The sequence below is a fragment of the Schistocerca gregaria genome, chromosome 6 (assembly GCF_023897955.1).
Source record: "Schistocerca gregaria isolate iqSchGreg1 chromosome 6, iqSchGreg1.2, whole genome shotgun sequence".
NCBI classification, from domain to species: domain Eukaryota; kingdom Metazoa; phylum Arthropoda; class Insecta; order Orthoptera; family Acrididae; genus Schistocerca; species Schistocerca gregaria.
Window position 1 is genome coordinate 218,283,487 of NC_064925.1, and position 26,094 is coordinate 218,309,580.

Genomic DNA, 26,094 nt, shown 5'->3' on the forward strand with positions numbered 1-26,094 from the left:
GCACACCACTCTTCTTTCTTCCATTGCAACATTTATGCTCAATAATGAGCAGCAAATGCACAACTGAACAGCAGCTTAAGCTCTTGACAACAGTGTTCATGTACAGGTTCAGACAAACAGACTCAAGTTGCCATTCGTCCATGGCAGGTTGTTATTTTCAAACCTGACTGCTTCTCTTTGGAATCCCCTGATCAGTTCCAGACCCATTTGAAAAGTTTTTCCATCCCACTGCCATGCAACACACACCGACTCACCACTGTTGGCACATGGTTCATCATTGAGATTTTTTAGGCACATAGCTGTCCTCTGAATTTATGCAAAACAGCTGAAAGTCCAAGCAAAATAAAAATTAACAAGAATTCCAACACACTTAAGTTGATTCTGTGGAGATTTATTTCAGTATTCATGATACATAAATATCTGGTAGGAAGATTGTCTTCCAAATTTGTGGTGTATATGTAGTTACATATGCATGAGATTCCTGATTGAGGTGTGATAATGAACATGTAAACAATTACAAAAATAAATTGTTTTCAGATATCAAAGGTTTTCACATCTTTCAACCATTATAGATTTTCGTTATAAAAGTTCATTCATTATGAAATTGGCATGATCATTTAATGATAAAATTAAGTTTCTTTCAGTCACTTTTTGCCCCCATAAGAACCCATTCAACAAAAAACACAGGATGCTTGGTCAATTTCCATCTGAACAGTTTAAGGAAATTTATACAAAATAGATCATTAAGAATTAACCCCATCTTTTACACAATTAGAAAACCATTCCTATTTTTCCCACTATGGTTTGCAACAGTGATGCTCAAAGCACAGGATTTTGGTTATTCCATCTCGTACATACAATTGACAAAAGTAATTGTAACAGATGCGAATAACAACCGTTTTAGTCTGGTCTATTCCACACCCCACCATGGAACAAGAATATTTAAAAGTAAAAGAAATTACATTCATAGGTAAAAATAATTATTGACCAAAGTTATTACTCTGCTTCACACTTCTTGCAGATTTTTTGTTTGTACTACTTGTCATTAGTGAGAAACAGCTTTTCATTATTTCCTACAAATATATTATGAAACAATTAAAATTTTTGGAGTTGCAATCCATCTGCATACGTAAGATACAAATAAAGTTGAAGGCTCATTTTAAACTACTTAGATCTGTCATATGACCTTTTCAAATAAATGAGTAATACTATGTTTCTTTATGTTAAGGAGAGGGCTTTGCATTTTTGAATATTGTTTCAAAATTAGGTAATGGTTAAACACTTTTTCTTTTTATATAAAAACAGCACTAGCAGGCAAGAACATGAGATACAATATTAACATTTATGAATCTACATGTCTATCACAATAGAATTTGTGTTATGAGAGTTGTCTATTAAAATTAAGGTAAGTAATATGAAATGCAACAGTTGTGTAACATATAAATATGTCATACAAATCTTATTTTTCCCCCTCAGAGTTCCACTCGTGCTGCCTACCACATATGATTTATATCATCACATAATCAATCTCTCTCTCTCTCTCTCTCTCTCTCTCTCTCTCTCTCTCTCTCTCACACACACACACACACACACACACACACACACACACACACACACACACACACACACACACACACACACACACACTATGTCTATCAGTTCTGTCTCAAGCCTATTTCATCTCAAAGGATATGAAGTAACATAAAATAACAAAAGATTTTTTATTGTAGTCTTTTTAGTTGTAGGAAACTTCCTGCATTTCTGGTGCCAGAGGTAGAATTTTGGGTCTGAAAATGTAGGTGGCACCATACAACAGATTAATTTCAGAAAGTCCCAAATCAAAAAATTAACTTCCTTTTTAAATGCAATTTCACATCACAGTCTGAACTAATTTGTAATGGCAAGGGGAATAAAACCTCAGAGATCATATCACCAGGCATATATAATAAAGAAATGCCAGTGTCTTCAAAAATTTTCCATTGTTCTTCACATTTCAGTCACAGCTTAAGGTAACTTCATTTCTGAAGCACATGCTCTGTAACATTGAATTCCATGGCCAAAACTTGCCACTCAAAGAATCAAAACAATTTACTGTCATTAAATAAGACTAATACTTATGACTCATTTCAATACAGAGCTGCTTCAGAAAGTCAACTTCCTTAACTTCCTACTGCTGTAACTGATCCTTGGCTTAAGCTTTCTTTAACACCATTTTGGATGATTTCAGTTTTATTCTTTAAATCGTCTTGTACTTTCTCATTTTCACTGTCATTGTCCGAAGACTGCTGATTGCTTTTATCACAGTTTACTCCATTCTGTGTCAGATGCTCCTCTTGATCCTGGAGGATCGTCTCTTCCACAGGAAGTACCTTCGGCACAAATGTTGTCCATTCATCAGTTGTAGCATCCAGGTATTCAATGCTGTTTAGGAATGTCTTCCCTGAAACATAACAAAACATTCTGTAAATAACTTGAGATAAAAAAGAAAACTGAGCTTTCATACTATCATATTCCTAACAAAATTGACCTTATTTCCATTGCTCATTTAATGAAATAATTCACATTTGAATGAACGTCTCAACAATAAGCTCTAAAAATCAATGTGTTCGCATTTTGTTGGAAACTAGTGACAAATGTGTACCTTCCCTAAATGAGTCACAAACAAGGCACTTCAAGTTCATGAAAGCTTGGAATGTCAAGTGGATATATATTCATGACAACAGATTACTATTCTAATCTAGTTTAATGGAGCCTACTGTAGCATTTAGGTTGCAATCAAAAAATATTAGATGCAGTTCAAAGATGTAATATTTATTTCCTACAGAAAACTATCAGAAGGATGAACTGAGGACTTTTCAATTCAGCTGGCTTCTTTTAAGAGGCTCCTTTGGAAAAATTAAAAAAATAATTTTAACTATTCCAACTAATCAAAATTACTAACCATTTCAAAGCAACTCTAAAAAGTTATTACAATATTCTGAACTTATGCCATTTATTGAATGTTTACATTTTGTTAAAATCATACAAAGAGAAATAAAATGAACAGAAAGGAAAGGTGTACATCAATTTTTATGTTCACTGCCTTTTTTGCTTATTAAGCCTCTCATCCTCATCGACGTTTCTAGCCCCAGGCCGGGTCTGTTTGGAACGTAAGCCCCACCACTTAGTCTTGTTTTCTCACCATCTTTCTGTGTTCACTCTGGTTCAATCCTAGCCTCTTTTTGAACACACTCCTCCACACCTTTAAGCCATCCTATCCCCTGATCTTCCTCTTTGTCGTTTCGTTCACATCTACATTTTGTGCATCTTCTTGGGAATTCTCGTTTCTTCCATTCTGTAAGTGCCCATACTATTTTAGGCTTTAAGTTTCCATCTTGGTCTGCAAAGGATCCTCTTTCACTATTTCCCTTATCCTTCCATTCCTCATCCTATCTCTACTTGTTGCTCCTATCCTACTTCTGAGGAAGTTCACCTCACATGTCTGTAATCTGCTTACAACCCTTTGCTTCATTACCAATGTTCCATATGCACAAATCAGTACTGTGATGTAGTAACTTCTATAGATCATGTTTTCCTTTTTTGTGTGAAGTCTCTGTTCCAAACCAGGCTCGCAGCACTTCACAGGAATGCTTCTGCCTGTGTGCCATATTCACTGATCTTGTCTCATCTCTTCCATTTTCTTTTACCACACTTCCCATGAACTTGACAATTTGCACCTTCTTCAGTCTTTCATCTCTAATTCTTGTTCCGCTAGTTAGTCTATATTTCTAGATGTAGCGAGGATCTCCTGTTTGTTCACACTAAATTTTATTACATACTGACTGTCAGTTCTTTCCCCAAACATCCAGCTGTTCCTGACCCCCTCCTTACTGTTTACCTAGATCAAGTCATTTTCGAACACCGTTGCTTGTCTTCTTCAGCTTTTTCCACCAACTTTGTCATTATCTCATCCAAAACCACAACCAAAAGGAGAGGCGATAGTGCACTGTCCTGTTTCACACCACTTTTTCTGGAACCAAACTGTCCGTTCATTTGCCATCTTCACCCAACTCAGGCTTCCACAGTAAATCTCATCCACTCTACTTGTCTCTCTTTCCACTTCCTTCTTTCCTAGTGTTTCCCAGACCTTTCTGATACAGGCACTCACTATCAAATGAGTTTTCTGCATCAAGAAACGAATGCCATCATGAGATCTTCCCCAAATTCACAGTAGTGCTCCTGGAGCTGCTTCACTGCAAATTTGAGGGCAGTCAACAGTTTACCTCCCAGGTCTGAAACCATGTCGTTTCTCTCTCAATTCGTTCTCTACCTTTTTCTGCATTCTGCTCTCCAGGATCTTTTCATATACCTTGGCACAATGTGGTATCAGATGACTACCTGTGGCTTTTACAGTCCTTTCTATTCCCTTTCTAGAACATACGAACAACTAGTGCACTCTTCCAATCTTTTGGAACAATCTTCTCATACCACACGACCCTCATCACATTATACACAATGTTCTTTATGAAACAAATTTCAGTTTACATATGAAGACATGTGAAAAGAAAGGCTAACCCTCAGTATCTAGAAATGGAGAAAAATGGTAGTGTGTAAATGAGTCTGGAAAAAAAAAATTACATCAAACTATATTTCTCTTACTTTTTAATGGAAATCCACAGTATGGACCAGTTATATGTTTCTGATCTATCATACCCTTTGTATTGGAACGTAATGTGAAAAATAATGAAGAACAACAATGTGAATTTTTATTTTGTACATTATCAATCCAATCATCCACAACCACAAATTTCCATTAATTGTAGGAAAAAGTACTGTAAAAGGGAAAATTGGTGCTACTACATCTCTTATGGATCAAGTAGATCGAGCCAATGGCCACTATCAGAGTCTGATGTCTCAAAACAATGCGTCCATTGATGAAAGCAATGACCATAACAAAATTGTAAGTTTTTGAATATTCTGAGTCCGTTTTCAGTTTTCATAGGCAGTACTACCCTCTTTAACACTGAAGTTCAGTTTTGCCTAAAGTTCTTTTTTCTGACCATTTTTCTCAGATGCAAATTTCATCTTAAGGTAATAAACTTGAGAAAGGTGCCACAACGTGGTTCTGCAACGTCCATCTCGAAAAACTCTTTAAATATTTTACAATAAATGGCAAGGCTAAGAGATTCCTTGCTGCTGTCTCTGCAATTATCTCAATAAAGACTGCAGATCTTGCTGAAGTTTAGATGTGTGTGCAGAAATGTCATGTGGGGACTATTTTTCCTGGAGAAGTGATTTGACCGTGCAGGGAAACAATTTAGCTGTACATGACCCAATGCAAAGTCCTGGTCCTCCTGAGAGCATTTATTTGGTTGACTGTTATGTCTCCCTCACTTATCCACCTTAAATCAAATATTTAGCTCTTAATGCCACGTTACACATAAAGCTATCACTGTGAATGCACATCCTGTGTTTTGATACATAGTGAAACACAGAAACAAACTTCAGGGGCTCCAGATGTTTGCTCTTGTTCATTCACACAGGATAGGAATCCTTTGCTTATGGCAAAGATTGCTAGACAAACTTTCTTACAAATATTAACGTCTACTTCACCTACAGTAACATTACAGATGTTGGTTGTCTGCTGCTCTCTGGATCATCAGTATGCCTCCACTTGACAGGATTCAGCTTCACAAACCCAAATATATAAGAATTTTGAAGATCGTTTTTACTTAGACTTTGAAAGTCATGAAACAATTTCTCCCGTGTACCTGAGGGTACAATATCTAAGCTCTTTCTTTATTAGGCTCAAACTCAAGCTTGTGTTTTTTGCCTTTTTTCCAACACCCTTATAATTACTGTACTTTTTATTACTGTTTTGCTCCTCCTCCTCCTCCTCCTCCTCTCCCCCCCCCCCCCCCCCCCTTCTATGTGTCAATTCTGTGGATTCCTCTCAATAAATTGCACTGACTTTTCACAGTTTCATCAAAGGTTCCTATTTCTACAACCTCTATGTTCACTATTTGTATTCTGTAATGAATATGCCAAATGAACACTTCAACCACTCAAAACTTGGTTCATAAAGTGATTAATAGGACGAATCACACGAGGATTATATTTCATGTTTGCACTTTTATTAAATCCAATATAATGTACCTCAGCAGCCAAACCTTTTCAAATTACAGTTAATTACCTGTTGTCTGTGTATCATATGACAGTATCGGCTACCCCGCTACTTAGCCATTAAGCTTCTTTCTGCTGGACGGAAGCCGGAGTGTAACAGGTTACACCTTTTTTGACATTACAGAAATTATATCTAGCAAAACACAAGAAATTCTCTGTGTTGTATTACATCCTAATATGATAGTTGGGTGTGAGACTAATGTCAATTTTGATAATTCCTGTACCCAACAACAGATGGCCTCCAAATTGTTACATTTGAAAGTTAGCCCATTTTTCCGCACATATCTTTATATAATGCCCTGTACCAGTTGTCCATACAGTACCAGAATTAATTGAGCGTGTTTATTTTATTATTCTATTGAGTTTTAACTGCAATGCATTCTACAACTATTGGGTACTTACTCATGAGCACAGCTAAATTTAAGACTACTCTGATATGAAGTGCACCATAAATTTTGTACAAATTTTAAGTATGGTGTAAACTGTTGTCTATCCATTTAAGAAACAAATAAAAATCTTGGTTGTCAAGGAAGATTATTGTTCTCACTCCAGAACTGAGTTTCCACCATTTGCCAGTGGAACAGACACTTACTGTGCATTACAACAGTTTGATAAACATGCTCAGCCAATGACCCATATGGATTGCTCCCAGTAAGCAATTTCTTTGCAAATTCATAGTTCACAAAGATGCCAATTATTCGCGATCAGCAATAAACCAAATATTACCAACCAAATATCAAATTGTTTTCATCACCACAACAGAAATATGGGACACAAAGGTTACCAAAACAAAAGCAGACAGGTGACAGCAGTTAACCGAAATAGAAGGAAGACTTTCAGTGAGGATCATGAAATTCTTTCTATTACATAAAAAAACACTTATTTTCCAGTTGATTGAAATATTTTCTAACTGTGCTGCTTTCAAGTGATACTTACCAGAAAATCCACCAACAGCATACAATCTGTCACCAATGACAGCAACTCCAACATTTGCACGTGGAGTTGTCATGCTAGGTCCTGGAGTCCATGTCTTTTCTACAGGATCATAAATTTCTGTTGAAGATAGTGAATGAGTTCCATCTGACCCACCGACAGCATACAGTTTGCCTGGTACAAATCCACCAATTAAATCTTCTAGGTTTTGTTTTACACATACATTTATTTGCACAGTTATGGAAATAGTCTTCTTGAGAAAAACAAATTATGGGATAATCACCTTTGAAAACAGTGAGCCCACATCCACGCCGAGCAGTGATCATGTTTGTAGTGAACTGCCAACAGTTTGTTTGTGGATCATACACTTCTACTGTATTGAGGCAATTCCAAGAATCACAACCTCCAGCTGCAAACACCAGCCCATTCATCGAGCAGACACCAGCCTGATTCCGACCTGTAAACATTAAGGATACTGTCAGTATTCATTTATTGTATGGCTTTCTGAATGAACCCAGCAAGTGTACAGCATAATATATGCAATCTAAAATATTATAAACAAAAATACAGAGCATTTATATAATCCATCTCCACTGAGTCAACAGTAGGAAGTCTGGTCTACCATTGTACGATCTTATGGGGCATTCTTTTGTGACGTCAAAGTCTGTGGTTATTCGCATTCAAAATGTGGGGCACCTGCTTACTCTAATTACATAAAGAAATATGCATATCTGACATGCTGGGTTCTAACAGCCGAAAGGCTATTTACAATTTGTACAGAAACCAGATGGCAGTTATAATAGTCGAGGGGCATGAAAGGGAAGCAGTGGTTGGGAAGGGAGTGAGACAGAGTTGTAGCCTCTCCCCGATGATATTCAATCTGTATATTGAGCAAGCAGTAAAGGAAACAAAAGAAAAGTTCGGAGTAGGCATTAAAATCCATGGAGAAGAAATAAAAACTTTGAGGTTCGCCGAAGACATTGTAATTCTGTCAGAGACAGCAGGGCACTTGGAAGACCAGTTGAACGGAATGGACAGTGTCTTGAAAGGAGGATATAAGATGAACATCAACAAAAGCAAAACGAGGATAATGGAATGTAGTCTAATTAAATCAGGTGATGCTGAGGGAATTAGATTAGGAATTAAGACACTTAAAGTAGTAAAGGAGTTTTGCTATTTGGGGAGCAAAATAACTGATGATTGTCGAAGTACAGAGGTTATAAAATGTAGACTGGCAATGGCAAGGAAAGCGTTTCTGAAGAAGAGAAATTTGTTAACATCGAGTAAAGATTTAAGTGTCAGGAAGTCTTTTCTGAAAGTATTTGTATGGAAGTGAAACATGGACGATAAATAGTTTGGACAAGAAGAGAATAGAAGCTTTCGAAATATGGTGCTACTGAAGAATGCTGAAGATTAGATGGGTAGATCGCGTAACTAATGAGGGAGTATTGAATAGGATTGGGGAGAAGAGAAATCTGTAGCACAACTTGACCAGAAGAAGGTAGGACATGTTCCGAGACATCAAGGGATCACCAATTTAGTATTGGAGGGCAGAGTGGAGGGTAAAAATCGTAGAGGGAGACCAAGAGATGAATACATTAAGCAGATTCAGAAGGATGTAGTTTGCAGTAGGTACTGGGAGATGAAGCAGCTTGCACAGGATCGAGTAGCATGGAGAGCTGCATCAAACCAGTCTCAGGACTGAAGACGACCACAACAACAACAACAACAACAACAACAACAACAACATCCTGATGCCACATATCCTTGACTTCCTCAGCCAGTTGGATGTATTTTTCAATTTTTTCTCCTGTTTTCTTTTGTATATTTGTTGTATTGGGTATGGATATTTCGATTAATTGTGTTAATTTCTTCTTTTTATTAGTGAGTATGATGTCAGGTTTGTTATGTGTTGTTGTTTTATCTGTTATAATGGTTCTGTTCCAGTATGTGTGTTCATCATTCTCCAGTACATTTTGTGGTGCATACTTGTATGTGGGAACGTGTTGTTTTTATAAGTTTATGTTGTAAGGCAAGCTGTTGATGTATTATTTTTGCTACGTTGTCATGTCTTCTGGGGTATTCTGTATTTGCTGGTATTGTACATCCGCTTGTGATGTGATCTACTGTTTCTATTTGTTGTTTGCAAAGTCTGCATTTATCTGTTGTGGTATTGGGATCTTTAATAATATGCTTGCTGTAATATCTGGTGTTTATTGTTTGATCCTGTATTGCAATCATTAATCCTTCCGTCTCACTGTATATATTGCCTTTTCTTAGCCACGTGTTGGATGCGTCTTGATCGATGTGTGGCTGTGTTAGATAATACGGGTGCTTGCCATGTAGTGTTTTCTTTTTCCAATTTACTTTCTTCGTATTTGTTGATGTTATGTGATCTAAAGGGTTGTAGAAGTGGTTATGAAATTGCAGTGGTGTAGCCGATGTATTTATACGAGTGACTGCTTTGTGTATTTTGCTAGTTTCTGCTCGTTCTAGAAAGAATTTTCTTAAATTATCTACCTGTCCATAATGTAGGTTTTTTTATGTCGATGAATCCCCTTCCTCCTTCCTTTCTGCTTAATGTGAATCTTTCTGTTGCTGAATGTATGTGATGTATTCTATATTTGTGGCATTGTGTTTGTGTAAGTGTATTGAGTGCTTCTAGGTTGTGTTACTCCATTTCACTACTCCAAATGAGTAGGTCAATATTGGTATAGCATAAGTATTTATAGCTTTTGTTTTGTTTCTTGCTGTCAATTCTGTTTTCAGTATTTTTGTTAGTCTTTGTCTATATTTTTCTTTTAGATCATCTTTAATATCGAATATGTAATCTTGTATAGTGTGTTTTCCCTTGACTATGCTATTTTTCTTACTTTTGTCTGTTCCAAAAGCCATATTTATATCATTGCTGAATACTTCTGTTATCTTTAGTAATTGGCTGAGTTGTTGATCATCCTGTCCAGTCTATCCTCAAGTCCATGCATTAGTAGGTTGAATTCTTCTTATACAGTGACTGGCTGTTATTATTGATGTTCATCTACAGTGGAGTCGTTTAAGGTTCCCATGACTGACATCTTGATGGATTGGTTGTTCATAAGCGTTGATCTGGTGACACCAGCAACCAGCAATAATTCTCATGGCTTTTTTTTAGTTGGACATCTATATTTTATACATGTGGGCTGTTTAGCCAAACTGAGGCACAACATTTCAGCGGCTGACAAGACCCAAAGCCGAAGATAAGGTTGATGCTGATGCTCTCAAAGGTTGTGCCACATAGTTTTTGAATGAATATTTTTGTTTTCAGGTTTTTGCCATTTTTGTTAAGATGCTCCAACAGATCAAGAGTTCTATAAAGGGTTACCCAGGTAGGATTGTTTTACTGTGAGGAAGCATAGTGTTTTCGAATTGTGTGTCAAGTTTTCTTCCAGTGAGTTTATTTTTTAGGTAGAAGTAGAAAACTTATGTTTTGGTGGAATCTCCATTTGCGAAAGTACTTTCTCACTACATCTAGGTCTTCTGTTAGGATTTATTCTTACTATTCAACTGAGATACACTTTGTTACTTGTGCCCAGTCACGGTGCAGCTAAACATTCTCAATTTTATTCTTAACATGTTTGCAATGTACAATCTGTACAGTAGTGGAGCAAGGACTGATGCCTGTGATAGACTTTTATGATTTTGTAGCGAAGCTTCTGATGGATACCATTGACTACCTGGAACAGTTCATCATTTAGCATATTGTCAATCAAGCTAACAATTGCTTTGCACAGAACAGTGTGCAGCAGCTTTTATATCATGCCTCATCTCCAGACTGTTTCATAGATGGCTTAAAAGTATGTAACTACAGTTTAAAGTTTTCTTCCAAATTCTGCTTTGATGTAGGTCATGAATGATATGTTGGCTACACCGAGAAGCAGATTCGTCGGGCTATGGAGTTTGGACCATCTCCAGAGGTGTACGAAGAGGAACATAGACCTGTGGCCTTTCTTTCTTATACTGGAGGCGATAATTTTCACTTGTCACCACTGAATTATTTTACTGCCCTCGTGCCACTGACGATAGTATTTCTGCATTCATCATGCATACATATTGCACAGAATCTTAACTGAGTTTTATCTGTTTCAGAGTTAAATGTAATACCTTAATAATTCTGTGGAATAAAGTTCCATACCAGGAGGAAATGTGGAAACTGGTAAATGTCTGTTGTTTTATGCTGAAAACCGTTTGTTTTCTGTGTTCAATTGCAGTCTCTGGATGGAATAATGTATTGGAGGAGAACCTTGAAGCTATGACAATAATTTTCTTGTGAAAAGCTTTCAAATTCAAGCTTTTACACTTATTTTCTCTTTAACTGAGAATATATTTAGAAGACTTAATATGTTTCATGTAAATTTTTCTTTATCCAGTAATGTAAATATATACAGTGTTCATTTCATTTTCAATGTAACATTAAAACCAATGCAAGAACATAAAAACAAAGAAAATATGAATATTGTACTTTCAAAATAATTCAACGAAGAGTAACACCAAAAATGGCCCTTACCATAAAAACTATTCTTCGTTACCCTAATTATAATGCAATACAGCAGCAAGTACACAGGAAAGTAACTTAATAAATGAAACATTGCTTTTTCTTTTCTTTTTTCAAATTTACTTTGTGAAATGGCAGTGGATTTTTTTTTTATCATCACTGTGCTTTGACAATAATTTTGCATGTAATATCACAACCTTGCACATGTCCTCCAGAAACAATACCATTTGAACTGCCTCAATCACTGCATCAGCTCATGTCCTCTAGGTCCACTATCTTTCATCATCTTGCACTGCAAATATTTTGTGTACAGCCTGAACTGAAAATTTTATAGTACTAAGGCCACATTGTATGGTGGACATTTCTATATGACACATATCGTTAACATCTGCAACAGTGCGGGGGCAGCAGTGGCAGCATGTGTTGTTACGAAGCAACGGTATTCTGAGTGTACAGAAAGCAACCGCATTACTAACATTACAAAATGGTAACAAAGCAAGAGGATCCGTTCAAGCTATTGTGGTTTTCTTTCCCTTCAATAATAATAATAATAATAATAATAATAATAATAATAATAATAGTAATAATAGTAGTAATAGTAATAATAGTAATAGTAATAATAGTCATCTTTTTCAAATTTAGTGATTTCGTTGATATCGACATTTATAGGGTATGTTCATAATCCCTAAAAAATTTCAAATATTGACCCACAGCTTATCCAACTTGACATTATAATCTATCACATTCCTCTGGTTATCAGGAGTTAATGATCTAGTTATGTTTTCCTAAAAACTGTGCTAATTACAAATCATACTTTCAGATTTTGTTATTGATCATTTGTAAACATGTACCCGATTACTGACTTCCAATAAAGTCTAAGAAAAAGAATATAATAAATAAGGGAATATTCTTACAAACAGTGACAAAAATATGTTAGCAATACCTGCACTCTTGCACTTCCTGAGTAACTACCATCACATCATAACTCAAAAATTGTTGCTGAAATACAACCCCATATTTAGGCACACTAACCAGTGTAATTCAATAAAAATTAGTAATTTATGAAAATCCATTAAATGACAATCACTGAATTCAGTCCTAATTATTGTAAACTCGTACTAGAGTTGTTTTTGAAGCTACTTTAAGTCAACTTGCAGAGAGTTTGAAAAGAGCAGGACTTATACCGCAAATATGGGATAGTGTACCACAGACGACTTAGTAGAAGTACCAGTCAAAAAATATACCACAATTTATCCAGATCTTGCATCCAAGAGTTAATTCAATAACTCAGTGACTGTTCCAAATGAGTAATTGTACAGTGGGTGCTTAATCATTATAGACTGTTCAAATTTCAATAATGATCACTGTGACAATAGGATCACACTGAATGAAGTTATTTCCAAATTATACTTGCTGTGCACATACATTTCATCTTTGTATGGCAGACTTCAAGGACAGTGATTTAAGAACTTTAATCAGTAACTGTGTTAACTATGAACTTCAGTAATAGTTACCTCCGTATGAATTTACTGCACTGTAATAACCACATTAGAGGTCATCAACTGAGTGTAGTATGTGGCTGGATGATTATCTGTGCTTAATTTAAGTAAATGAGACTACCTGGCCATACACATTACTTCATCCAGTTACAAAACAGGAAAGAGTTTTAACTGTGTGGATCATATCATATAGCCTACTTTCAAACACTAACTTCACACATGGATACGATGGAGGCACAGCTAATGGTCAGGCTACAGAGTGAGTAGCTGTCTCAGTTTGATCTTTCCCTTGAGACTGCATGAATATAAATCCAGAGATGCACAAAATATAGGCAAAATGACTTTCCCCTAAATTCCTTGGCCTTTAATTTCCTATTGTCTGAATATAGGATATACTCCCCCTCTCTCTCCCCCTCTCTTCTGCTCCCTCCTCCTACCCCCTCTCCCCCACCCTCCATTCCCAGAACAAAATAATAATAATAATAATAATAATAATAATAATAATAATAATAATAATAATAATAATAATAATAATTTGGCTGCTGTGCACACTTCTGACCATAGGATACCTGGGCTGTTTCCAATCTGTGACACTTCTCCATAGCCTGCATCATCACAAATGATATTGTGTCCAGATCTGTAACTGTGCTAAGTTCCATGGCAATGACACCGAAGTTGGCATGAATTTCCTGGGCATGAATTTTCAGGCAGATCTTCTGTTGCAATGTCTCAGTTCACCAGTACTTTTGTCTCCCTTTCAGCTGATAATGACACTATGATTGCTAATCACAAGCTTTCCATTCGTTCATACATCTTTTTACTACGTAATTGTCTCCATACTGAATCCCCATTCAACTGTTGATTTTAATACTCCTTTGTTATGAATTTTAAGGAACAACTGTTAGTCTCTCAACACAAAATTATTTTGTGCATCACCTACATAAATGTGTTAAAGGAACTCTAGTTACTTCATGTCATTTCATTTTAGTTGGATTGAAGCTCTGCTTTCCTTTCAGCAAAAATTTTTTACCATTCTTACAACTATTTTTTTTTCTTTTATTACACACACCTGTTTGCATAGGTGCAATACTTGTCCAAGTATTGTTCTCTGGGTCATAGACGTCGCACTGCCGAATCCCCACTTGTCCACTCCAACCACCCACGCAATAAATCTTGTTACCTAAGCTGCAAACGCCTGAAGAAGGGGGGGAAAAAAAACAAGTTAGAAATTTAATATGGTACTGCGAATGACAATGAAATGTTGAAGCAATTCAATGCACTCTGGTCACTGCCATACCACAAGCAGACAGCTGAAAAGATTTGTCAGTTTACACCCCATCCATGAACTGACTGCAGCAAACACCTACTTGTGTCCTTAAACAACCATATTTTACTTTTCAGTATCTACATGGAAGACATATGCTCAACAAGGAATAGATAACAGAATTATCAGTTCCAAAGTTAAAAATTCAAGTTAGCATGATAAAAAGTTTTACAGCATATCTTGTTTTTCAAGTAAAATGATGCTTGTAGAGGACTAGTGGGTCAAATATTTCTTATTTTCCAAATAATACTCATGTTAACAGCTGAAAGAAGAAAATCAAATGATAGCTGAATGATGTCAACAATAGTTCCATGCACTTTATATCGCCAGAAACAGATGGCGCACTATACATGTGTATAGTCCAGTCTTCAAACCAAAATAAAATAAAAACTGAAAATAAAAACATAACTTGAAACGGATTTTAATTCAGGAGCATTTCCCTCTAAGATGTAAAAAAATATTTCTGGAAAGTTACTAACCATTCTCAATGAGATACACTAGTTATGTTTCATATAAATTTTCCACTTACCGAGGTACTGCTGTCAAAAGTTTTGCATGTTTTTTCTTTACGTGGCTACAGAAGCACTGCAACGAGAGAGCAACACTAAAAAAGAAATGCCCGAGCCAAAAACTGTGCAACATGGTGTGCTGAAGAGTCAGTATGTACATGAACGAAACTAATAAGTTAACCTATTACAGTTGACACTGTGAACATATTAAAGTCAACTGACACCATGTCACTATTCTCCTGGCAGTTTCTAAAATGTTAGCCTCCTCGTGTAGTGCGACTATGATGCCACTAATTCTTTCAAGTTTAATCCCTTTTATCAGGGTTTTTTAAGTGCTGCATGATTCCTCCGTCAAGCTCCGGCCCACTGCACTGCTGGCCGGTGCATTACATAAGCTGTAAAGTAAATAGGAAAACACGTGTTTTAATAGCAGCGAGTCCATCACACAGCTCAAAGGTACAAAGTTATACTACCTTCGCAAGCCCGCTGAAGCGACAACAGGGACCGCTGACAAACCAAGAGGCAGGCCTAGAAACTGAAGTTTACATTCACAATCCACGAAGACACTAAATGTGCCATTACAGTATTAACGGATAATCTGGTAGTTACCTGCAGTAATTTGGTCTGCCAATGGCCACCTAAAGAATATATGTAATATACACATTTTTGAATGATTCATATAAGGTGTTTAACCTTTCGAACAATGAAGAGCTCTGGCAGCACTTCTGAGCGTCTGTGCCACTTCTTACCTTCCTAATGGGGTTACAATAGAGAATCACGGCTGCACTCTCTTAACTCATCTGAAAACAGAGTTCTCATACCTCATATGCAAGTCTTTGGAAAATGCTCCTGATAGCATTGTTAACAGATTTTAAAACAATGCTTCAAAGAAAAGTCTAATCTAAAATTATATTCACCCCTCAAGTTCATACCGCCACAACAGCATGTGCAAACACACATTTTTTCAGCATACAAAGAGGTATAGTAATTTACAGCTCACACAGTCTCTTTTCACAGCCATTGGTTCACAATCATTCTTCATATGTAATTACTAACAGCAATGAGCAAATAACTGCAATAAAAGCTCTGGGACAGGTGGGAGTCGTTTTTCCCTAGTCTGTGTCTGCATATGTAACCTCTCTTCTTTTTTGGAATCTCAAAAATCTTGTTGAAATTTTCAACAGCAATTGCTGTTATAAGTATGCTGAAAATACTTAACCTTATTTGAAATGTCCAGAATATGCAGTGTTATTTAGTCCCTTTCATATTTCAATTTGTCATTTCTGGTTGTACAGGGAAATAATTTCCCACATCCTACTCCAGCAAAATTCTGTACATACAGTTGCATTTTGCAATACTGTTATATCATTCTTAGTAAATCTCAGCTAAAACTCCCAAAGCCATTGAGTTTCCTCCTGTCACCCCCACCATCACCCACATATATATTCATTTGTGTCTAAACTAGCTAACATTGCTTGCTTTATTCTTTGTCCACTAACAACCACATGGTATTCATTCCAATGCTGAGTGAACACCTTGGATGTTTTGAAACCCTAAACAAACCTGACAGAAGAGAGAAAACCAAAAATGTATAAATAAAATGAAGACAGGGACTGGACGAGAATTTACTGAATAATTTGAGAGTTATGATCATTTATTAATTTTCCTTTATAAAAATTAGAACAATTACCGTATTTACTCGAATCTAAGCCACACTCTAATGTAAGCCGCACCTGAAATTTGAGACTAAATTCAATGGGAGAGAAAAGTTTTAGGCCGCACCTCCAAATCCAAACAAAGTTGGTCCATTGTAATACGAGACAATTTAGGTCGAATGAATGACGATACCGCTACAGTAGTTTGGTTCGAGTCATAAGCTTAGCAGTTAAGCTTTACCAGGTAGCCATTGCTGTGTGTCAGGCGCTCCGTCCATATTTATACGGGAACTCTTCCTTTTTCGCGTGCTTTGTCTGGTTTGAATTGATTGCTTATTTTTCTTTAATCTGATAAGCGCCGTATTCTTTGTTGTAGGTGTTTACGTCACTCTAAGCTGCATTGTTTGTCGCAGTCTGATCGTGCGTGTTTAAGGCATGTCTCTGCTCGGGGCATGGCTTGCTTTTGTGCACGCTACCGCCGCTTACAATTTAAAAAAAATTAAAATAATAATAATAATAATAATAAAAGAAAGAGAGGACTCGTCTCATTAGCGAAACGATGGCAAGAGACTGCTATTTGTTGTTACTTACACAGCTGCTTTCTTTGATAATGATCAACAAGAAACAAATAATAGACTGTGTATGATAGAACATGTTCTGAACGAGAGTTATGCGAAAAATTTTCTCCGTTTGAAAATTTTTGCAGCCGCTTCTTTAGTACATCAAATTCTGCACAGAAATTAGAGTCATCTTAGATTTAAAAATCTAGTCAGTTGCCGTGCTTCATTTCTGACTGTATCACTATTAGGTATAAGAATAGTACGAATGTAAACATGACACGACATGTATATTCTTCCGCGTTTGCTGATGTCTCACTCTAGTTTCGTAGTTTATTATACATACAGGATTTAAATGTGATAGCAGCAAACACAAAAGAATACATGGCAAAATGATTATATTCGTATTATCCTTATAGTGAGGAGAATACTGCATGTGATTCACATTTCATCAGGTTCCTATTAGCAACCATCTCTTCTCACAGGTAGCAAAAAATTCAGATCGTAGAGTTTGCCGCATTGACAAATATCCCAAACAATCTTGCCAGTCGGATTTTTGTACTACATTGAAATTCTGCTATATTCGAAGATTAACAATATGGAATTTGTATTTACTTCGTTGGATAATGTATGAAAATGCAGTGGTTGAAACTCGGGGTGGAGAAAAAAATCTTGTCTTCCACCTTTTTTTTCCAATTTATTTACTTACAGATTTTGGCGCCAGTTTTTATCTTTGTGCTTACAAAGCATGCCTTTGTAGCGCTACATACATTCGACGGCAGAAGTTAGTTGTGGCAACACCTACCAACATTTTTCAGAACTTCCGCTTGCTTTGCACTTGATTCTAAGCCGCAGGCAGTTTTTTGGATTACAAAAAGCGGAAAAAAAGTGCGGCTTAGATTCGAGTAAATACAGTAAATCTTTGCATTTGACTAATCAAGTAAGAGTATTATCTAAAAATGGCAACTTCTCAAGCAGATAAAGGGACAGTCCATCATTGTACTACCTATAATAAAGTAGTTTTTTAAAAAATTTCTTCAAAACAAGCAACTGAGAAAGCTAGAAACTAGAGTACACCTGAACAAATCAGTGGAATGACTGCACTGAACAGGCAATTCAAAACATAGGAGCATTGTACAAAAAGCTCAAAACCATGTGGTGAAGTTCAGAACAAACCTGTAAGTCTCTGATAGCAGCATTGATCTTATTACAGGTGGCAGCAGTATTTAATGAAAAGGTGTTATTTTTAGCATTATGTGGTTGAGGCAGAACAACGGAGCAATGTCCAGCAAAAACAAAGGAAGACATTACTCAAATGAAACCATCTTCACTTTTCATTAAGTGTTATCTTTCCAATAAAGGGTCAAAACTAATTTAACACGAGAGATCTGCTGGAATACATAGGATTTTTTGTGAGGATTTTTAACAAAGAGTGAAAAACTTAATCAAAGGCAAAACAGCTTTTTTCCTCAAAAAACTGAAAGAAAGATCAAATTATCTTTTGGTAAGGTTCTTGTCCCTGAAATATGTAAAAATCAACCTAGCATGAAGACAAATATACCTTTTTCCAGTATTCAGATTGCTTATGTTTGTATTGGTTCTGTAAAACCTCGCCCTTTCACCCTCTGACCTTTCCTAGTGTTTGATGGAATTATTTTCATAAAATCCCCAGCCTTCAGTATATGACATAGCTCTTATTGCACTTGTTTGCAGTTTAAACTTTTAAATGGACTTCATAAATCTGTATTGGTATCAGTGCTACAGTTGTCACATTTGTCAATAATAATTTGTAAGAAAAGACATTTAGTCACATATTGTTTATGGATTAAGAGAAAATTCTGGAGAGGCACTCTATGCACACTGTCATGTAACAAAACATTTTAAGCAGATAACAGAATATTTGATACAGAACTACTGAATCATACTGAAACATACTGAAACATTCACACAAAATATTCTCTCACAAACTCAGGTATCACCAACTGCCAAACTGTATTCCTGGCAGTTAGTTTCCTGGTCTTTTCAACATCAACAGCTTCAAATTTACTACTGTGACATGAATGAATGTACTTTTGGCTACCTGTTTTCTGCCTGATGCCTGAAGCCAGATGACAGCTCGATTCTCGTAATGAGTGGCTGTAAAATTCAACCACGGCTTACACAACAAGTAACAGGCATGCAAGTATTCCTTTGTTATCTTTTGACTAAAAGGATGTTTCCCTATAAGGTATTAATACCCACTCTGAAAGTATGGTTTTGCATCAACAGAAAAATATCCTCACTCTCCAAGACACAGTTTACACTTATGAGAAGTTTTCAAAGCAGAGGAAATAAATTTTTACTCTGACAAAGAAAATTTCGAAGAACTGTGTGAGCACAGTATGATCATGTGGTCTACCAAATTTGCTACGTAATAGAACAGAAAGTCATTATTACATACTAAAGCACACAGAAACCGCCACAAAATTATATCACTGACAGAACAAGAGAGATATCTAAGCACTGTTAATATAGATAAAAATATACAAACAGACACATGCCTGTATTGCAGCGTGCTAGTGGGAGTGAAGTAACTTGGGACCACTTGTGGTGTTCTGCATTGTACACCTCAACTGTTGCAAGCTCTGTTGAACCATTGCTTCCACCAACAGCAAAGGCTTTGCCATTAACAACAGCAATACCAAAGCGGCCTCTTGCTTCCTTCATAGGAGCCAAGGTAATCCACAGATTGGTGCTTGGATCATAGGACTCAACACATTTCAAACACTCTGCACGATCATATCCACCTACAAAATAATAAAAAATTCACATTTATGAACAACGAACACAAAAAGTATCAAAAACATACATGCTCACATATTTTCGTTTCTGAATTTTACTTAAAAATTCCCCACACGTTAACTCTTTAAAACTCACAGCAGCAACTTTAGGTGCTAAAGAGAATGGAAATGAGCTGTTTTCATTTCGTTACTGTATTCTTGAACCAACAGTGCCTCTGAAGGCACATTAAACACACTGATTAACAAACCTTATGTACTCAATCAATGCTAATTTTAAAATTATTAACATTAGTAAGAGTTTTTTTACATACACATTTGTATCTTTTAACAGTGCAACATACCATTTTGTTAAAGTGATGGGCTGCACAACATATTTAGGATCAACGAATGATGATCGTATACTACTGAAAAAGAATTATTTAATGTAGTTTGGAAGGCGGGACACACACGTTGGGCATGGGGTTACTATGAATGTCCATGTTAACTGAAAGGCAATGGAGATGAGTTGCTACTGTATGGGGACATGCTGGCAACAGATTGCGATTGGCCGCACTTTCTGTTTTTAATGTTTCCTCTGTGCAACCTACCTTAAAGATGTGCCAGGCCTTGATAATCTACATCTTCATACATACTCCGCAATCCGCCACATGGTGCGTAGCGGAGGGTACCTCGTACCACAACTAGCATGTTCTCTCCCTGTTCCACTCCCAAACCAAACGAGGAAAAAATGACTGTCTATATGCCTCTGTACGATCCCTAATCTCACTTATCTTCGTTGTCTTTCCTCGAAATATAAGTTGGCGGCAGTAAAATTGTACTGCAGTCAGCCTCAAATGCTAATTCTCTAAATTTCTTCAGTAGCAACGAAAGGATCACCACCTTTCCTCCAAAGACTCCCACCCGAGTTCCTGAAGCATTTCCGTAACACTCGTGTGATGATCAAACCTACCAGTAACAAATCTAGCAGCCGGCCTCTGAATTGCTTCTTTGTCCTCCCTCAATCCGACCTGATAGGAATCCCAAACGCTCGAGCAATACTCAAGAATAGGTCGTATTAGTGTTTTATAAGCGGTCTACTTTACAGATGAACCACATCTTCCCAAACTTCTACCAATGAACCGAAGACGGCTATCCGCCTTCCCCACAACTACCATTACATGCTTGTTCCACCTCATATCGCTCTGCAATGTTACGCCCAAATATTTAATAGACGTGACTGTGTCAAGCACTACACTACTAATGGAGTATTCAAACATTGCAGGAGTCTTTTACCTATTCATCTGCATTAATTTACATTTATCTATATTTAGAATTAGCTGCATTTTTACATCAATCACAAATCCTGTCCAAGTCATCTTGTATCCTCCTACAGTCACTCACCACACCACAGCATCATCAGTAAACAGCCGCACATTGCTATCCACCCTATCAAAGATGATTTATGTAGATAGAAAACAACAGCGGACCTACCACACTTCCCTGGGGCACTCCAGATGATACCTCACCTCTGATTAACACTCACAATCGAGGGCAACGTACTGGGTTCTATAACTTAAGAAGTCTTTGAGCCACTCACATACTTGGGAACCAATCCCATATGCTCGTACCTTACTTAGGAGTCTGCAGTGGCGCACCGAGTCAAACGCTTTCCAGAAGTCAAGGAATATGGCATCCGTCTGATACCCTTCATCCATGGTTCGCAAGATATCATGAGAATAAAAAGGCGAGTTGCTTTCTAAGCCGCTGATGCATGGACAGCAACTTCTCTGTCTGAAGGAAATTCATTATATTCGAACTGAGAATATTTAAGAGAATCCTGCAACAAACCAATGTTAAGTATATTGGTCTGTAATTTTGAGGATCTGTCGTCCTATCCTCCTTATATACAGGCATCACCTGTGCTTTGTTCCAGTCACTCGGGACTTTACGTTGGGCAAGAGATAATGTAAAGAACAGGAGAAGTTCGAGTTAGTGTGGTCAGCTATTAACTACAACTCTGGGCAATGGTAATGTATTTGATGTGAACTTGTCAAGCAGACAGAGCTGTTTGCAGTGTGTAAAGTATTGTTATAATGTGTGTGTGGTTTATGAAAGAAGAAAATTCTCTAATTTAGTAGTGAGGCGAGAAGTAATCCAATGTCTCGTTTTCAGCCAAAAAGGAGAAGTCAATTATACGAGATATACATTGCATAGTTGGACACCAATTTGGAGGAGGGTGTGGAGGGGGCTGGAAGAGAGAGGGAGAGGGGGGGGGGTGATTTATTTTCAAGTCAAGACGCAGGTAATGAGAGAAAGGCATTCTGACAATAAAAGCCTGACCTCCAGCATCACTAAAAGAAACTGCAATGGAGATACCCTGAAAACATTTCACTTTCCATTACAGCAATGTCTGTCCAGCACCAGACATTTTGCAAAAATTAGGCAATAAGCAGAGGAGGAAGTTTACCACTAGATTTGTAACTCACTGAAGCAGCACCAACTGGGCATGAACTATGATGATCATTATCACTATCATTACTCAATCATTGTATCTTTTAACTGCATGCAGACGTGTAATGTATCAATTGTCACATATTAACAGTTAGTTATGTTGAGCCCAATCAAAAAATTTTATTTTTCCCTTCCAACAATGTTATTTTTTATTGTTGTTCTCACTGTGCATGTGGTGGCTGACGATTGAAGTATTTGCAGTTGGTAGTTACAGTCAGTTGGTAGTATTAACAACATGTGGACATGTCAGTGTATATCGGGACATCTTCATTACATTAATTCTTGTTTCAGTTAAGATTTTCGAGATTAATCATGTCACTTTTGGCAGAGGTGATGTTCCAGTGTAAAAGAATTTCTCAATATTTGTGGCATGAAATTGCTTTTCAGGTATTATGAATTTCTGTGTAACAAATGAGATAGTAACAAGATATTTGTTATTCACAGTTGACTTATAACTTCACTGTCTGTATAATCAGCTAATTACAACTAAAAATTTCACAGTATTAATAAAATTAATATAACCATATCCAGAAAAAATGGAGACTTATGGTCCACTATTTGGGAAACAATAAAGTGAAGTGTAAAAAGCAAAAATGTGAGACTGCCTTGAGAAGAACTTCTAAGTCCTGTCAGAAGAACAAAATTAAAAAAACTTTCAGGACAACATGAAACACAAGCAAATTGCATAATTTGCGTAAATCTGTGCAGATTTACTATGAAACTGAGGTAGAACAGATGGTTCAGAAGTCACAGTAAATGCTAAAAAATTGTCATTAGGCAGTCTTTAAGTTCACATTTTAACCATAAGTCTTCAAAGCAACCTACACTACTTTGTATCCTGTCAACATTTCTAGAGTACCATTATTCCAGCAAATAATTGGTTGGTTACTCCATTGTTTTAAGAATTAAAGTAACAATATTTTAAAATGGTAATTATGTCACTTTTTAATAACACCATTAAGTATTCGTTTGCAAAAACGAAAAATGAAGCTTTCATACAAGTGTGCTGTACACATGTTACTTACCACAAACAAGTAGCTTGTTATCAAGATTTGCACAGCCAACAGCACACTTCACTGAACTCATATTGGCCATTACACAATACAAATCAGGCTTCTCCTCACTGGAGGGTCTACTTGGCACTGGAGTGTTCACGGGAGATGGGCTGGAGGGTTGATTAAGACGTAGTGCAATAGACATCGTCGCCAGCTGTCCATTCAGTGTCACAAGTGCCAGGAATGAGTGTTCTGAAAATACAATTACACAGAAGCCATGAATACTATAAATATGAGGCCATCTGCAAAACAATGTTTTGTTAACCTTCAAACTTTACTTATTCATCCAGTATTTTACCCCCGGAAACCATCCTTGTAACCATTGATGCTTCTACCCTATACACAAATATCCCGCACGTCCAGGGCCTCGCTGCAATGGAGCACTTCCTTTCACGCCGATCACCTGCCACCCTACCTAAAACCTCTTTCCTCGTCACCTTAGCCAGCTTCATCCTGACCCACAACTTCTTCACTTTTGAAGGCCAGACATACCAACAATTAAAGGGAACAGCCATGGGTACCAGGATGGCCCCCTCGTATGCCAACCTATTTATGGGTCGCTTAGAGGAAGCCTTCTTGGTTACCCAAGCCTGCCAACCCAAAGTTTGGTACAGATTTATTGATGACATCTTCATGATCTGGACTCACAGTGAAGAACAACTCCAGAATTTCCTCTCCAACCTCAACTCCTTTGGTTCCATCAGATTCACCTGGTCCTACTCCAAACCCCATGCCACTTTCCTTGACGTTGACCTCCATCTGTCCAATGGCCAGCTTCACACTTCCGTCCACATCAAACCCACCAACAAGCAACAGTACCTCCATTATGACAGCTGCCACCCATTCCATATCAAACGGTCCCTTCCCTACAGCCTAGGTCTTCGTGGCAAATGAATCTGCTCCAGTCCCGAATCCCTCTACCATTACACCAACAACCTGAAAACAGTTTTCGCATCCCGCAACTACCCTCCCAACCTGGTACAGAAGCAGATAACCAGAGCCACTACCTCATCCCCTCAAACCCAGAACCTCTCACAGAAGAACCCCAAAAGTGCCCCACTTTTGACAGGATACTTCCCGGGACTGGATCAGACTCTGAATGTGGCTCTCCAGCAGGGATACGACTTCCTAAAATCCTGCCCCGAAATGAGATCCATCCTTCATGAAATCCTCCCCACTCCACCAAAAGTGTCTTTCCGCCGTCCACCTAACCTTCGTAACCTCTTGGTTCATCCCTATGAAATCCCCAAACCACCTTCCCTACCCTCTGGCTCCTACCCTTGCAACCGCCCCCCCTTGCAAACCTGTCCTATGCACCCTCCCACCACCACCTACTCCAGTCCTGTAACCCGAAAGGTGTACACGATCAAAGGCAGAGCCAAGTGTGAAAGCACCCACGTGATTTACCAACTGACCTGCCTACACTGTGACGCTTTCTATGTGGGAATGACCAGCAACAAACTGTCCATTCGCATGAATGGACACAGGCAGACAGTGTTTGTTGGTAATGAGGATCACCCTGTGGCTAAACATGCCTTGATGCACGGCCAGCACATCTTGGCACAGTGTTACACCGTCCGAGTTATCTGGATACTTCCCACCAACACCAACCTATCCGAACTCCGGAGATGGGAACTTGCCCTTCAATATAACCTCTCTTCTCGTTATCCACCAGGCCTCGATCTCCGCTAATTTCAAGTTGCCGCCACTCATACCTCACCTGTCTTTCAACAACATCTTTGCCTCCACACTTCCACCTGGACTTACATCTCTGCCCTTACTCTTTGCCTTTAAATATGTCTGCTTGTGTGTGTATGTATGGATGGAGTGTGTTTTTTTCCCCCTAAGGTCTTTCCCCTCCCAGGATTGGAATGACTCCTTACCCTCTCCCTTAAAACCCACATCCTTTCATCTTTCCTTTTCCTTCCCTCTTTCCTGACGAAGCAGCCGTCGGTTGCGAAAGCTCGAAACACTGTGTGTGTGCGCGCGCGCGTTTTATTTATTGTGCCTATCTAATGGCGCTTTCCAATATATTTTTCCCATGTGGAAGTTTCATTATATCATTTGCCGTATTCCCATTTGTATAAAATGCACACAGCACCTAAAAATTAATAATATTGACCCAGGGCAAGTTCAGCTTATCTTTCTATATGCTAGATTCTTTTGATTATTCGAAAACCATTAGAATAGTTATTATGACTAAAAACTGTGCTAATTACGAAACACCAGAGATCTGATGTTTTGTTATCATGCACACACACACACACACACACACACACACACACACACACACACACACACACACACACACACACACACAAAAGCTGTAAAAATATATAAATTACTCATGCAGCTAACAACAAAAATATTTTAGCAAGATCTACATTCATTTCCTTAGATTAAACATTGTTACTGAAACAGAATTGCACATTTAAGCAAACTAACCAGCACAATTCAATAGAAATTATTACTGTTTCTGCAAAATCATGTTCAAACAAATCTCCATGGTTTCTTTAATTATTCAGAAATGTAAATCTTTAATTATTTCAAACCCTCAGGCTACAATTGTGTACATTAACTTTTACTGTACCTTGGCTGC

At 37.5% G+C, this 26,094-nt stretch overlaps 1 protein-coding gene across 4 annotated transcripts in view; it reads right to left on the minus strand.

Annotated features, from left to right (window-relative positions):
* Window positions 1–375: 375 nt before the first annotated feature.
* Window positions 376–26,094, minus strand: part of LOC126277901 (influenza virus NS1A-binding protein homolog) — a 219,701-nt gene continuing 193,982 nt past the window's right edge. For all 4 annotated transcript variants that reach the window (XM_049977457.1, XM_049977455.1, XM_049977458.1 and 1 more), the window contains exons 8-13: window positions 23,466–23,687; window positions 19,711–19,956; window positions 14,195–14,320; window positions 7,379–7,552; window positions 7,099–7,269; window positions 376–2,440 (exon numbers count right to left, since the gene is read on the minus strand). In XM_049977457.1, the coding sequence (XP_049833414.1) occupies window positions 2,160–2,440; window positions 7,099–7,269; window positions 7,379–7,552; window positions 14,195–14,320; window positions 19,711–19,956; window positions 23,466–23,687 (1,220 nt within the window). In that variant the 3' untranslated portion in view covers window positions 376–2,159. The remainder of the gene's footprint in view (window positions 2,441–7,098; window positions 7,270–7,378; window positions 7,553–14,194; window positions 14,321–19,710; window positions 19,957–23,465; window positions 23,688–26,094) is intronic.